Genomic DNA, 15,015 nt, shown 5'->3' with positions numbered 1-15,015 from the left:
TTTGGAGCCTCGCTGGTTTTTTGATATTACATTGTTTGCTTCAGAGCCAGACAAAAGGGATTGCGACAAGTTTGGAGGCTTTGGATGTTCCAGTTGTCTGAATTTCCAGATAAGGTAGTCGGTGGCACACAATGAAGGTTCTTTTATTCGTGTGCAGTTTAATTTCACACTCTCTTACATTACGCTAAGTCTGAGAGGCAGAGTATCTCATCCAATTTTACACTTAGGGAGAGTAAAATATGCCCCCAAACAAAGTCCCCCACCCAGCGTTCTTGGACTTGAAAAATAAACGCAAATCAAGCTGAGTTATATCTCCAGAGAGATGTTAAGGTAAAACGAGAGAAGTTGTGGTTTGAATCCTAGTGAGTGAGAAAAAGTTTGGATAAGGTGTATTAACTTTAGTTAGTGGTGAGTTTGAAAATGACCACTACAACTCAGAGCCACAAAGAGCTATACTTTACTATAGATTATTAAAGAGATGATAAATTGATGTAATGAATTAAAGACATGATCCCTCTTACTCACGCACTCCCACACAGATACATAAATTCAGGAATTCAACCAAAAACATGCCCATAACTGTGAGGGACTATTAATCCAAGTCCTTGAGTTTGTAGCTAAAACTGCCAACACGCATCATCACATCCAGCAAATTTAGCCCTATTCAGAGCCGGCGCAATCGGTATTGGTATTGGTAGTATCCACACACAGCAAATTGAGAAGAGTTACGTTTTTGGTGTTGGGGAAATTTGAGGAAAAAGTAGAATTAATTATACTCTTGATAAAGTTACTTCCCTTGTATACAACTCACAGTTGACAAATATTGGTGTTGACCTATCAGATGGCCTGAAAAGATACGAGAAGGTCTTGCACAAAACACAGAAGTAGACTTTCTTCTACCACTTCATGGACTGGATTGCTATTGTGAATGCCATCATCTTGCACAAAGAACATGGCAGAGGTGAGGTTCCTTTGCACCAGAAGGCATTCAGGGAGACCTTAGCCTTGGAGTTGGCAGGGGCAGGTCTACCACCTCAGTTGAACTTGGGCCATTTCTTGCCAGTCATCACAAACCTGTTCACATATCAGGACACAGCCCAGCTGGACGCTTGAGGTGCAAACACCGCAAGACCAAGACTCCTGTAAAGTGTGCCACATGTGATGTGCCCCAGTGCTTTGTTCCAAGTAGAGACTGCTACAACGATTGGCATGTTGCGAACAGCAAATAATGTAAATACTAATTGTAAATAGTGTGCAGTGTTGTTTACTATGTCATTATTTTTTATATTAAAGAATTAGATTTTAGACCATACATTTGTTTGGACTTTTCTTTATGTGACCCAGAAGTTTGGTCAGGCTGCATCAGACAGTGTAAGGGCGTGTCTAAAGCGCCGCTTGGTACAGGGCTGGCAGTGGCGGCAGTGCACGAAGGAAAGAGGCACTCCTCAATCTTAATGTAGAATTATTCGCCGAATTTTGGACCGATTTCCAAACGTATTGATTTGTTAAAAACGTCACACATCCTAGCGCCCTATGATACAGGGTGCTAGGATATTTTATAAATGCTGATTGTCTTCCAGTGGACTTGCCTCAGTATTTCTCTGAAGCTGAACCTCATTCTAATGTTGGGAGTATTTGCTTGTAATATTCTTCAAACACATGAGAGCTGGAGGGTGTAGGTTAAAAAGTGATTCTGGTCAAATTGCCTGATGACAGATCTAAATTAGGGTGTTGGCTCTAACACTATTTGGTAACCATGGCAACGGAGACTCAACGTTATTTCCTTGTTTATTTATCACAACGGTAAGACAGAAAAAACATGAGTGATAGCTAGTTCCTTTTAACACATTTGGTGAATTTGATAACTTTGAAGTCTGGAAGTCTTCATGGCGTCGGACGGTTTACGCCTCTGCTTCCTCCATTAATTTCTGATAATGGACACCTCGTCGGGGATTATCCCTTACATATTTCCATCCCTCTTTCCACTAGGACCACAATTATGCTTTGCCTGCTTCTCCCACTGTTCTAAAGGTCAGACTCAAGGATCTGAGGGAGGAAAAACCTCATGAATGAAGAGCTGAAAGACCGACTTGAATGCTACTCGGGTAAAATGGAAATACTACAGATAATTTTAATATTTTATAAAGGTTCTTTCAATAAAGACCTGAATACAAGTGAACGTTTTCTGGGTTCTTTTTGTTCCATCTATGTCTGTCTGTAATGTCTGATGTTTGACAAACAAACCTTGTGAAAACATCTTGACAACTGAGTGATTTATGATCACTTTTATTGTGTAGAAACACCATTCCTCCATAGATGTAATAGTAGGAGCGAGAGGCACTGTACCAAGATGACCGCCTTGTAAGCACGCCCCTCTAGTGAGCGGCAGCAGTCAATGCGGCTTCTATGTATATATGTCCAGAGTGGTGTGAAAATGTGCAATAAGAAATCATCATTCTCCTAATAATTAGTCTGCAGGGCACTAATTTCTCCAGTCACTCTTGAAAGTAGCTAACGGAATACTGAAAAAAATATGCCTTGTGTTCCAAAAATACAGTGTATAGTCATTGCGCTCGACGGGTGCCGCGTGAGCTAATTGATTGTGCTGTAGCTCGCGATCTGATTGGTTGTTGTTGAGGGTGGCACAGCCTTACCAAACTTCTGGGTCACGTAAACCCGACCAAATAGATATTAAAATCAAATTCTGTCTTGGTACACGTTTTTCCATTTATTTATTTATTTTTTTATCTTATCCTAAAATTGAAATACAGGCATGTTTTTTTTTATTTGTTTGTTTTTTAGTTTTTGGTGTTATTATGAAATTCAAAAAACAAAATAACAAGTAAATTTTTCATTATTTTATTTTTTTATTTTTTTATTTTTGATTGGCAATTGAAAATGGAAAGAACGAATGATACCCTGATTGGCCTCATTCAAGAACCACTCGTATGAACAGATTTGTTCTTAAATCGTGCGTACGAGTTATTTAAGGCAAGACACAACAGGTAAAAACAGTGATTTTTCATGCAGTAGTCAATTTTGAGATTCTGGGCTAGTCTACTCCTTCAATACGTGTTCTTTCAACCTGCTATAAAGATAATGTTGAAAACATACATTAAAATTTTTATTTTATTGCGCTTTGTTTACTCGCAGCAGTATGTTTCTCCCGAAAGTTTGCATTCCAACCCGACATGCCGAGCTTCGTCTATTTACTGAAGTCTGTCATGGCGAGTATCGTTGTAAAGCTCTGACTCCCCTGCACAATGATATTCAATTCAATTCAATTCAATTTTATTTATATAGCACCAGATTACAACAAATGTCATCTCAAGGCACTTAAGTAATATAGTCCAATTCAAGCCAATTGGAATTCAATTCATTGTAATCATAATCCAATTAATTCCTATAGAGCCAATTCAAAAATTAATATCCTAGCTTAGGAACCCAACAGATCGCACCGAAACTTGTCTTCAGTCCAATCTCCCGTCGTGAGCGTGCCTGTGGCGACTGTGGAAAGGAACGACTCCCTTTTAACAGGAAGAAACCTCTGGCAGAACCAGACTCAGGAAGGGTGGCCATCCGCCTCGACCAGTTGGAGTTCGAGAAGACAGAAAAGAGGGAAAAGAGGGGGGAAAAACACCATAACGCCATTCAAAGGATATCTGTTGGAACAGGGAAACATACGTTAATAATCACAATAATGTCACATGTACATAAAATCAATTTTGAAATTAAACAGGGGGAAAAAGAGAGCAAAGTGAGGAAAGGTGTGACAGATGAGGTCCCCCAGCAGTCTAAGCCTATAGCAGCTTAACTATGGGATGTTTCAGGATTACCTGAGCCATCCCTAACTATAAGCTTAGATTTAGGAAAGGCCATCCGCCTCGACCAGCTGGGGTTTGAGAAGACAGAAAAGAGGGAAAAGGGGGGGGGGGGGGGGGGGGGGGACACGACACCATAACACTTCCGTGTTTAGCTTTTCGCGGTATCTCCAAAAATGCTGCTTTCAAAGGGTGAAAAAAAAAAGCAATTGCGCTTTGCAAGGTGCAATTCAAGGAAATCCGTTCAAGTAGCTGATAAGCCATCAGGTAGCAGCACATCTGACCGTAAACTGTCGTTAGAAAACTAAGGGGGAGTTAACGACAGTGCCACGGAGTGTGCGACACAGCAGTGGCTTATCATACATGTCGCACGTTTCATTGAATTGATACGCGACCTCTTGTTCCCTAATTGTGCTGCATCAGATCTATTTATTAACATTGATCCAGTTAACCATGGCTTTTGTTGCAGTCTGCTTTCAGAGTGCAGTAATTGCAAAGGAGAGTCAGTATAGATGAAGCGTTTATACATCCACACGGCTGCAAAGGGAGACGAGAGGTGATGTCGCATTTGACGTTGATGTCCATATGGTGCTTTTGGCCCATGAATTAGGGATGGGATATGCTGCACTGAGGAAGGTCAGCAAGGTGTTGGGGATCCCTTCCCTTCACCTGAAAACAGGCATGACAAGAGAGTGACTGGTAGGCTATGTTGATTTTGGAGGTCTTTGGTTTTTTGTCACTCAATTGTAATCATATGTACTGTATCAATAAACTAAATAAAAGGAACAGTTATTGACACAATATACAAAACATTTTTATATTTTCATTTATGCATTTTTTTTTTTTAAGAGGCAGAAATTGAGAGAGGATTGGAGTCACTACACAAGGCCAGGGAGCAGATCAGGCAGGCGTACACAGATGTCGATCCAGAGTTGGCAGAGTTGTTGAGGGAGGATGCTGACGCCGTAGTTAACATTGTTGTCTCTTTTGATGGCACCTGGCAAAAGAGAGGGTTCACTTCCCATTATGGCATTGTTATTTGTATAGACATTCTCACGGGACTGGTCATTGATTTTTGAGGTCTTATCCACATACTGCCATGCTTGTGTCCTAAAGCAAGGTGCCAATAATGAGGGGAAAATTACTGTGGAGGAATTTGACAGCTGGAGGGAGACGCACACTTACTGTGCAAAGAATTTCACTGGGTCCAGTAAGGCAATGGAGCAGGAGGCAGCAAAAAGGATGTGGGCTAGATCAGTCAGTCCGCCACCAGCTGCGGTACACAGAGATGCTTTTAAGGAAGTGCTGTCACTGAATACATACCCTGGGCATGATATTGTAAAGCTGGAATGGATAAATCATGCTCACAAGCGAATGGGCACAGCGCTCAGAAAATTTAGTGCGGAACGCAAATTGGGTGGGAAGAGTTTGGGGAAACTGACCACAGACAAATGTAAAGCACTGCAAAATTTTTACAGGGGGGCAATTTTAAACAGTTTAAAAGTTTGTAACGCACTCCTCTTAATAAAATTGACAGCAACAGTGTCCATAACATTAGCAAAGTTAGCACTCATTGCTTAGGTGGCGAGGAATTCCCTTTGTAGCATGCAGTGAGTCCATATCACTTTAGGGGCGACTTTTTTGACAAGCATTATCAGCCCAGTCTTTTGACCAGTCATGGTGCACACCCGTCCGTACACACGGCTACACACTTTGCCCAGCTTGTCATTTTCTTCGAAAAAGTCATCAATGACTTTCAAAATTTCAGCACTTGTTGTGCATTCCGGTAGCTTCTTACAAAATTAAAACTTCTCACACATTTCGTCTTGGTCAACAAAGCGCACAGATGCCAAGAGATTTGCGTCTTTGGACACGTGCACCGATTCCTCCAACTGGAGTGCGAATGCATCCGCTCTTTGAAGTTTTTCAACCATCTGCATCCACACATCCAATGCCATTTCACTTATTTGGTGGGCAATTGTTGTGTCTGACCATGAGATAGTCTGCTTTTTTACATTCATCACTCCCAAACATAGTCTTGGACATATCAATGGCCACAGGCAATATTAATTCTTCTGTGATTGCATAGGTATTTTTTTTACACTGAGCAACTTGATATGAGGCTTTCAAAGCAAGGTCTCCGGCTTTCGCTGACTTTCTAATAATTGCCTGTTGGCCTTGGAGAGTGTGCAGACGAGCCTGAAGGTAGCCAAGTGGTTTACCTTGCAAGTGGGTGTGATTCATCTCAAAGGGTTGCTGCAGCTTTGATGGCTTCATGCTTTCATTTGATAGCGTCGCAGCACAGACAACACATACCGGCAATTTCACTCCATTGGTTTCTTTGAACAAAAATTGAAATTTCAAATACATTTCAGAATATTTTCGATTCTTCTCTCTATTGCGTTTTTCCACTATCCCTGGGACATGCGCTGCTGAGGAGGCAGCCTCAGGACCAGCACCTGTGGCAGAGGTGGATGGAATAGCTGCAGGATCTTGAACTTGAGGCCTCTTTACTATGAAAAATTTATCCATTCTGCTTTTCTCCACTTCACTTAATTCAAACTAGTAGCTAGCATTAGACAACACCTTTCGCGCCTTTTTTCTTTTCCCTCCGATAGCGGCTTGTAAATTCATGTCAGACTGTGTCATTGGAATCATTTAATTTGGAAATGTTTTTTTTGGAAAGGTTTCTTTGTGCATATTACTGTTTGAAATTGTTCAAAATAATTTTGTTATATCTTTTTAATTTCGATAACAACTATTGGCGGACCCCCTGCAGTACCTCTGTGGACCACCGAGGGGTCACGGACCCCAAAGTTCAAGACCACTGCCCTACAGTATTTAGTCTCCCTGTTTGTTCACATCATTTGTCAGATCCTCGTCATTGTCAACTCATGGTTTTCCCTATCAGTTCTTGTCCTTTTCATGTGAAGTGTTCCAGTCAGGTTTTGCTTTTTTCTTAGATTTTTGTTTTTCAGAAGTTTAGTTTTATGGTGTTCCAGCTTGGCTGCGCTTTGTTACATTTTACAGGAGTTAAGTTTTCCTTTACCTCCTGCCAGTTACGAATCTACACTTGGGCCCTTCTTCCTCGTCTCCACCAGTGAAACATGACATACATTTGAGCCAGAGGAAAAGATACCAAATAAACAGTTTTCATCACGATTTTGTGCCACTCTTGATTACTATTTTTTTTCCTTACTTATAAGCAAATGAGCATGATAAATTGTCCTGCGTTCTTGTGCTATGAAGTAACACAAGTACTTTGATTTACTGGTCTTTTATTAAATCTATTTAAAGGTAGCTTACTAATGCCACGTTTATAGAAATGTCTTGTTTTAATTTAGAATAAAAAAATAATGTCATGAACAATGTTTCAGTCATTATCGTGAAATCATTCTTTAAGCAAACCTTAAGATTGGTTGTCCACTATTAGTGATGTTCTTAGACAGCGCCCAGTAGAGGCACCCTTAGAGATGGATGTTTTCAAAGCTTGCTCTGCTTTTGAATTCCCAACTCAAATGTGACATGGCTTTTGTAGCTTCTGTTTTTCACATATGATAAAACAGTAGCTGTCTAACCTGATTTTGGAAGGTTAATAAAGATTAGTGCTGTCAAGAGATTAAAAAAAATTAGAGATTAATTAATTATGAACTGTAATTAATTGATCTAATTAATCTATTTTAATCTCACTTAAAAGAAATGCTGAAAAAAGCCTTCAACTTGAGGTATTTCCATTTAAATTCATTACATTATTGCAGCAAATCAAAAGATTGATAAATAGCAAAAAAGTAGCTTCATGAAGTCATTTATTGTTTTTAACAGATTTGAACAGATGCTGTACGAGCCATTTAGATTCCACTGTATTTGAGACTAGTCCCAAGCACTGCCTGCAACCTTTAGTTTCGACCTTTTTTCAATCTCCAAATAATTAGAAAATAAAAATAAAATAAAACATCAGATCCATATAAAGTGCTGTAAGTTAACACATCAAAAAACAGTAACAACACTTTTCAGATCAATAGAAGTACTGGACACTGAACTTGTTGCTTTTCCTCTGCTTCAGATAGTATAAAATAAATAAAACAGAACCAGCAATCACAGTGCTGTTAGCACATCAAAAATAACATTGTTCATCATCACAAAATAAAGTGCTGAAATAACATCAAGCAATCACTTCTAATGGGGTACAGATGACATGGCAGCTATGCTTACCTCATGCTTCTTATTTCTTCTTCTTCAGCCTGTCGCTGAGACAGACCAGCTTGGTCACATTTTCTGGGAGCAAGGCTGCCCTTTTCTTTTGTACTATGTGGCCTGCGAGACTAAACAGTCTCTCACAAGGTACGGAGGTTGCCGGGGAGGCCAGGTACTTGCGTGCCACGACTGACAGCTTTTCATAGGCTCCTGAGTGAGCATACCACCACTGCAGGGGACAGTCATCAATACTGATGCTGGGCTCTGCTCTGTAGCGCTGCAGCTCTCCGGACTCCATTCCATCTTCTTCTGAGTCAGAGTCGGACCCCAGCAGAAGAGCGCTCCTCCTCTTCTTCTGAGCTGGTTGATCATCCTCTGTGGAGGGCTGGAGAGTAGCTGCTCTTTTAGGCTCTGCTGCTTGGAGCATGTTTTCCAGACTGGTCCACACCTGAATGAATGAATGAATGAATGAATACATAGATGGACAGGTAGATTTATTTTATTTTGTGCAGCACTTTGTGTTGCATTTCCTATGTGTAAAAAGTGCTATATAAATAAAGCTTGATTTGATAAAATTGGACTCAATAGTCCAGCTTATCCTTATAGTCTTTACTTGTTCCCTCTTTTATCTTGGAAGACATTTCAAATCCTTGAAACGTGGATCCAGTGCTGTGGCCACCTTGAACCACGTCTCGTTGGCTACAGCTTGCCGTGCTTCCAGGTCCCTCTGGAAGGCATTCTTGAACTTCACCACATAGGCTGGATCATCATCAGTGATGTCCATGACACGGTCCAGATGGCGAAAAGCAGGCAGCACTACAGAGCAAGAGATGTAGGCCTCACCACCCAGCAGCTCAGTCACATACCTGTAGAGGTGGATAAGTTTGAAAAATAAACTTCGCTGGACATTTAAATTTCCAATTTAATTGCCCTGAGAAGTACTACCTAATGTTCATTCATTTTTGGATGACACATGTGTAGTTTATTTCATTAAAATGGACAGGTGTTTATTTGGGCTTACCTGCATGGTTCAAGCAGGACCTCCAGCCTCTGCAGTTTCCCCCACTAAGCTTCGGTTAGCATGACCAATCTGTGGTTGTTCTGTTGGTCAAATGTAGCCTGGACAGCCTCTCGGTTGCGTAGGAGGCGTGAGACCATTGCGAGTGTCGAATTCCACCTGGTTGGTACATCTCTTATAAGTTGCTCGCTTTTTTTTCCAAGTGCAACTTGTTGCTGGTTAAGTTCTGTGGTACTTGCAGGGCTTTGTTTGAAATGGCCAACAATCTTGCGGCACTTTGCTAGTACACCAGCAAACCCACTGCCATCGAGGCAGACTGTGATGGTCCTCTGGAGAATGTGAGCATAGCAGGCGATGTGCTCATATGGAAGGGCCCTCGTAGCAGCCAGCATGTTTGCTGCGCTATCTGTACCGATGGTGGATATCTTATTTTCAATTCCCCAGTCATTTGCCACATTGAGGAACTGTTCGGCGCATTTATCAGCAAAGTGCCTGGTTTCTGTTTTCATGACGGTCAGCGCAAACGAGTTGAGGTTCCACTCACCATCAATAAAGTGTCCGGTCACCCCCAAATAGCTGTGGTTGCCAGCTGAGGTCCAGTGATCTCCGGTTATAGCAACAAAGTTGGGCGAATCCTCCACCAAAATCTCAAGTTTGTTTTTCTTTTCGCCGTCGTACATCTTGCTGATTTTGGTCGTCACTGTAGTCCTGCACGGTGGCTTGTACGATGGGTCATTGGACGCAGTTTGCAACACCTCTGTTAACCCCTCGTCTTCCACTATGTTTATCGGCCTGCAGTTCATCGCTATCCACTTGGCAAGAACATTCGTCAGCCTGTCGGTCGCAGACTTGCTCATACGCGGGATGTTCTCCTCGAGTTTAGTTTGGCGAAGAGCTTTGCTATAGATCGCTGAATTGCTAACGTTAGCTGTGGCTGCACTCGTGACTGGGTGCTTTGCGTTGATGTGGTAGGCTAAACTTGAGCTACTTCGGTGGTAAGCAAACTCCTTCTTACAAAGAACGCAGATCACTCTACCTTTATCAATGGTGCCGTCGAGGCGTTTGTGAAATGTAAATTTTCCATTCATTGGACCGACAACTTCAACATGCTCCTCCATTTTCAAGTCTCCTCACCTTGCCCAACTACAGTGGGAGCCTATCAGCTTATCCCAAACCATCCCAAACACAATGACAGCCAATAAATGTCCACTTCAGGGTGTGACAGACCATTGATTTCCAACCCAAGTACAAGAAGCCCAACGTATAAAAACGGATTTTAAAAAAAGGCAACTGGCATTCAGAAACAGCAAAGTTAGAGATTAAAAATTAGATTAACGCGATTAAAAAATATAACGCACTAAAAATCACTGTAATTAATCAATCTCCATTAACGCAATAATTTCAACAGTAGGAACAAATGGCCAGGGGTCATAAGAATGCAAAGTACATTGTGGGAAAGAATCAAGTGTTGCTGTCTCAGTCCACAAGTAAACAGAATCAATACATCTGGGATGTATGTAGACTGTGTGAAGTGTGAAGAGCAAATGGGTTGAAATTAGCACTTCAAGAAATTTTTAAAACACTCCCTTATTTCTATGGAGGGGGATGTAAGACTATATAAAATGGTTCAAGCATTTACGTCGGGGACTCAACCGAGGCAGGACAGGAATCATGGACTCTGGTACGCAAAAGTCTACTTAAAACTTTAAATCTTTAAATCTCTTAGGTCAGCACTTGTAATAGTAAAAAAAGATTTATTAAACAGTGTGGAGCAAGGGCTTCCCCGAAAGAAGAACCCAGCCGTGTTTGAGGGAGATTTGACTTCCATCACACCGAGAGGGGGAAACGGACTATCCCTGAATAAATCTCGGCTACGACGAAGACTGCTCCCTGTTCGGGACAATCAGTTTTCAACGGAGTGTCCGAGTGTTACTACAGAGGACGGGCAGTTGGAATCATCGGTGTTACACACACCACCGAGCATACGTTTCTCCCTTCGAATAATACCGCGGCCCGTGTCGCCGGTGAGCGGCTTCAACACCGAGACGGTTGCGGGTGAGGGGACACAGGCTGTCGGTTTACTAGACTGCATATCGGCGTAGATATTAGAGGCGCCGGGCCTTGTTCGCGGAGAGGAAGGACCCCTCGCTAAACAGCCTGATCTGCGGGGTAAGTTTAAAAAAAACAACTCATCATTCTTTGTTTTTGTTTTCTCACGTGTGCACGTAAGCATCATACGTCATCAACACGGATGTGACGCATAGGGAGAGAGTGAGGGGGTGGGAGGGGGGTAGTGGTTAAAAGAGCGCAGTCTTTTCAGTAGAACTCATGTGAACTGCAATGTGTAACCCTCTGTAAAATAAGCCAGTTGATATATTATTACTGTTCTGTTCACTTTTCCGTGCTGCTTTCAACGGGAGCATTACAGTGTATACTTAAGCAAGGTTTTTTATGTATTTATCTATTTTTATGCTATTAAACTGTGTTTCAATTTGACAGTTCCTGTGACAGTTCCTGTGAGGTCCGTGGTAAAGAATCAACGGAGCATTAGAGTGCGCTCAAGGCTCTCGCTTGTCCAAGGGTTAATCAGAGGTGCAGATTCATTCTCTGCTTTTCTTTTTTTTTATTTATTATTATTATTATTATTTATTTATTTATTTATTTTTTAAACATTCACAATCACAGAACCAGGTATATTTAAAATATTTTTATGGTTATTTCTCCTTCATCCACAGAGGCCGACCTGTCAGTAGAACGGATAAGTCCTACAATCCGGCGAGACCCTCGTCTGTGGAAGAAAAAAAATACCACCATCCGACGTGAAAAATCAAGAGCTCGGGCATTCATGAGAAGTAGCATGATTCTTATACAAAAAATTAACCGTGACTTGAAGGTGATTTCGAAGTAAAATAAATGTGTATATATATATATATATATATATAAGTAAATATCTTATCCCCTCTTAGCCATTCTCAATTCTGTGTAAAGATGGATAATCAAGCAGGCAGAGCTGTGCTGGCTGAAATATCCGAGGCTGTGGAAAATTTGGAAAACATTTCCATACCGGTTCATGTGTGGAATTACTTTACACCGCTGGAGTATGCGCTCCTTAATGTCGATTATCAGTCATCTCCTACGAATATTGAAGAAGATGAAAATGATGAAATTGGCGTGTTACACGAATTAGAATCATCAATCCTGAATTTAAACGGGCCTCCGCCACCCGCCCTGAGTTTGCAAAATGAGTCACCGAATATTGTCTCACCAAATCCAGCTCCTTGTGTCACATCACTAGATACAGCCTCAGCGAATAGTGCTTCTCAAACTTCAGCATCAGATACTGTCTCACCAAATCTTATTTCTTTACCTTCTCCAACTGCAGCAGAACAAACTCGGCAGCATGGTAGGGGCTTGAATCAGGAGAATGTAGCCGTCCCTGAACAGAATCAGAGAGATACACCTCCACCGATTGGGGGCTTGAATCAGGAGAATGTAGCCATCCCTGAAAAGAATCAGAGAGATACACCTCCACCGATTGAGCGTGAACGTTTCAATTGTCTTGAAATAAGACGTCCCGTCACAATACCGCGTCCGTGCCCTGATATAATGCCCAACATCACTGAGTTCACTTCAGCTATTATGAGCAATCTTATTGAAGTGGCAGAAACAGTGCGATCACTCGCCAGATGTAATGATGTCGTCCAGCTAGAATTAGTAGGTGAGAGTATTTCTCAACACATTACCGTTTCTGTCACAGACGAGTCTGATGTAATCCTGAAAGCCTTTCTGGACTTTTTAGACGAGTTAACTCAATCGAACGCTGTCAGAAAAGTTTGCTTATTATCATTAAATAAAAGTCACAGCCAGAGAGGCCAGTTCATATCAAAACTTCACAAGGAGAAGTTGGGAGACAAAGAGAACTGTGTTTTAACAAGGAATGTTGTCTCCCCACTGATTGTTATCTTTATAGCTCCCCAAATAAGGAGATGCCTCCAAACTAAGGAGATATGCCAGACCTGGGCACATAGGGGATTGTATGTATGTGTGTGTGTGTCACCTAATAAAAGAGCAAGGGAGGCAACCACTCGTTGGAGAACTCTTGTGAATCTGCAGAGAGAAGGTTTGTGTGTTGTTCTCCCCTTACAAGTAAAATTCTGAGGCCTCTGAGGGATTTCTTGGTTTCATGCCGTTGTCTGTGAGTTAATTTTTCTAACAATTTGGTCCTTCGAGCCGGATGCCAACATTTTGTACGAGGGTTTCTACCGGGAGGGCCGAAACTCTGTAGACTGTGCACAGCCCGATTAGGTCGGAGAAAAGACGCACGGGGCTAAAATTCTCTGTTTGCCAGAGAAGGCCCTTTCCGGCAAAACTCATCGCGAATGACGGCATCCAAGCGCAGTTTTACAACGGACAGTGAATGAGACCAAGAAAAAAAAGGAACAGCTGAATTGTAAGTAATATCTTTTGATATTGAATTTTGCAATTGAGTTAGAAAAAGAATGGAGTCCCTGCCAATGTAAGGTGGGTTTAAGTCCCAGCCTTAGAAAAAGGAAGGAGGGTTGAAAGTCCCTGCCAAAAGTAAAGTTAGAAAAAGGAAGGAGGGTTGAAAGTCCCTGCCAAAAGTAAAGTTAGAAAAAGGAAGGAGGGTTGAAAGTCCCTGCCAAAGTACGGTGGGTTTAAGTCCCAACCTTAGAAAAAGTAAGGGGGGCTAGAGCCTCTGCCTAAGGATACCTATTGTCTGTATGTCTATTGTATTTTGTGTTTTTTTTGTGTGTGTGTTTTAAGTGCGTCAGTATTTGTACTGTGCATCTGCGCTGTTTTGAGTGTGCACGTGAAAGGGTGAGAGGCGCTGGTTTGAGTGTGCGCGGGAGAGGTTTCAACTCGCTGTTTTGAGTGTGTGTGTGTAGGAGCCGTTTTGAGCGTGTGTATGAGAGAAAGGAACGAGTGATTAGAACAGAGTTTTGTTGAAGCAGCAGAGTAACTGGGAACCTAACGGTGTCAACAAAGGTTACTGACTGTTGAAGTAGACAAACTCGGACGTTCATTAAGGATAAATATATTAATAAAATGGGAAATGTGAACGGTACAATGGACCGGGAGGGGGATCGTACATTTATGGAACAGCAACGCCCCGGTTCATGTCAATACCTAAATCACTGGAAAAGAAAATATGTTTTTTTGAGAAAACTGTCTGTCCCTCAGTGCCAAATGCTGGTGACCAAATTAAAAGATAAAGATAAAAATGAAGGTCGAAAACAGGACGGACCCAAAACCACTACTGCAAAAGTGTGGTTGGCTGAAGCTCATAAGAGGAAATTAGGGGAAGAGAAAGGGAGAAAGGAAAAAGGCACAATATGTGCTGTTGTCCATCCTGAAGATAATAAAACAACCCCCCTCCATTTCTGGTGCTTTTGCCCTGCCATACTCTCTGTGGAGGGAGCAAGGGGAGGGGAGTCACTGACTCCTGCGACACCTCCACAGATCCACTCTTCCTCAATTTATGTACCAGGTGATATATGCAGAAAAAGTGACACAGAAAAAAAGAAGATCAGAGACAAGAAAGCTGATGCGTTTGTGGCAGACAGTTGTGATGATTATGGGGGAGGAGATGCAGATGGGTTTTATATGAAAGGTCCAAGCTGGGACAACAGAGCAAGAGGAAGAGGTAGAGGTTTCACCTGAGGGAGCGGTAGAGGCTTCCCCAAAGGAAGGGGAAGAGGAAGGTTTTCAGATATAGAGTATTGGTTGTGTGGCAAGCTAGGACATCTTAGCAGAGATTGTCTTAAAAAAAAAAGAAACAACAATGACTAGACAGAGGACAGCCGAGTGCAGAAAATGGAAAGGAAGAACCACTAGTGGTGGATGAGATGTTGGATTTAGTGGATATCTGCACAATGGCTGATAGCATCCCTCAAATTACTTTACTTGTACAAGGGAAACCATATGTGTTTTTATGTGATTCAGGAGCATGCCGCACTGTGA

The 15,015-nt window shown here is 41.9% G+C and overlaps 1 protein-coding gene across 1 annotated transcript; it reads right to left on the bottom strand.

Annotated features, from left to right (window-relative positions):
• Nucleotides 1-8,043: 8,043 nt before the first annotated feature.
• Nucleotides 8,044-10,151, bottom strand: LOC140302504 (E3 SUMO-protein ligase ZBED1-like). Its single transcript, XM_072381320.1, has 3 exons — nt 9,193-10,151; nt 8,695-8,881; nt 8,044-8,463 (listed from the first exon to the last, which is right to left on the bottom strand). Exons 1-3 carry the CDS (start codon nt 10,149-10,151, stop codon nt 8,044-8,046), a joined length of 1,566 nt encoding a protein of 521 aa, XP_072237421.1.
• Between the last annotated feature and the right edge of the window lie 4,864 nt (nt 10,152-15,015).

Source organism: Leuresthes tenuis, unplaced genomic scaffold (genome assembly GCF_036924035.1).
Source record: "Leuresthes tenuis unplaced genomic scaffold, fLeuTen1.0.hap1 SCAF_2, whole genome shotgun sequence".
In the NCBI taxonomy this organism is placed as follows: Eukaryota; Metazoa; Chordata; class Actinopteri; order Atheriniformes; family Atherinopsidae; genus Leuresthes; species Leuresthes tenuis.
This window is presented reverse-complemented; position numbering and strand designations above follow the sequence as displayed.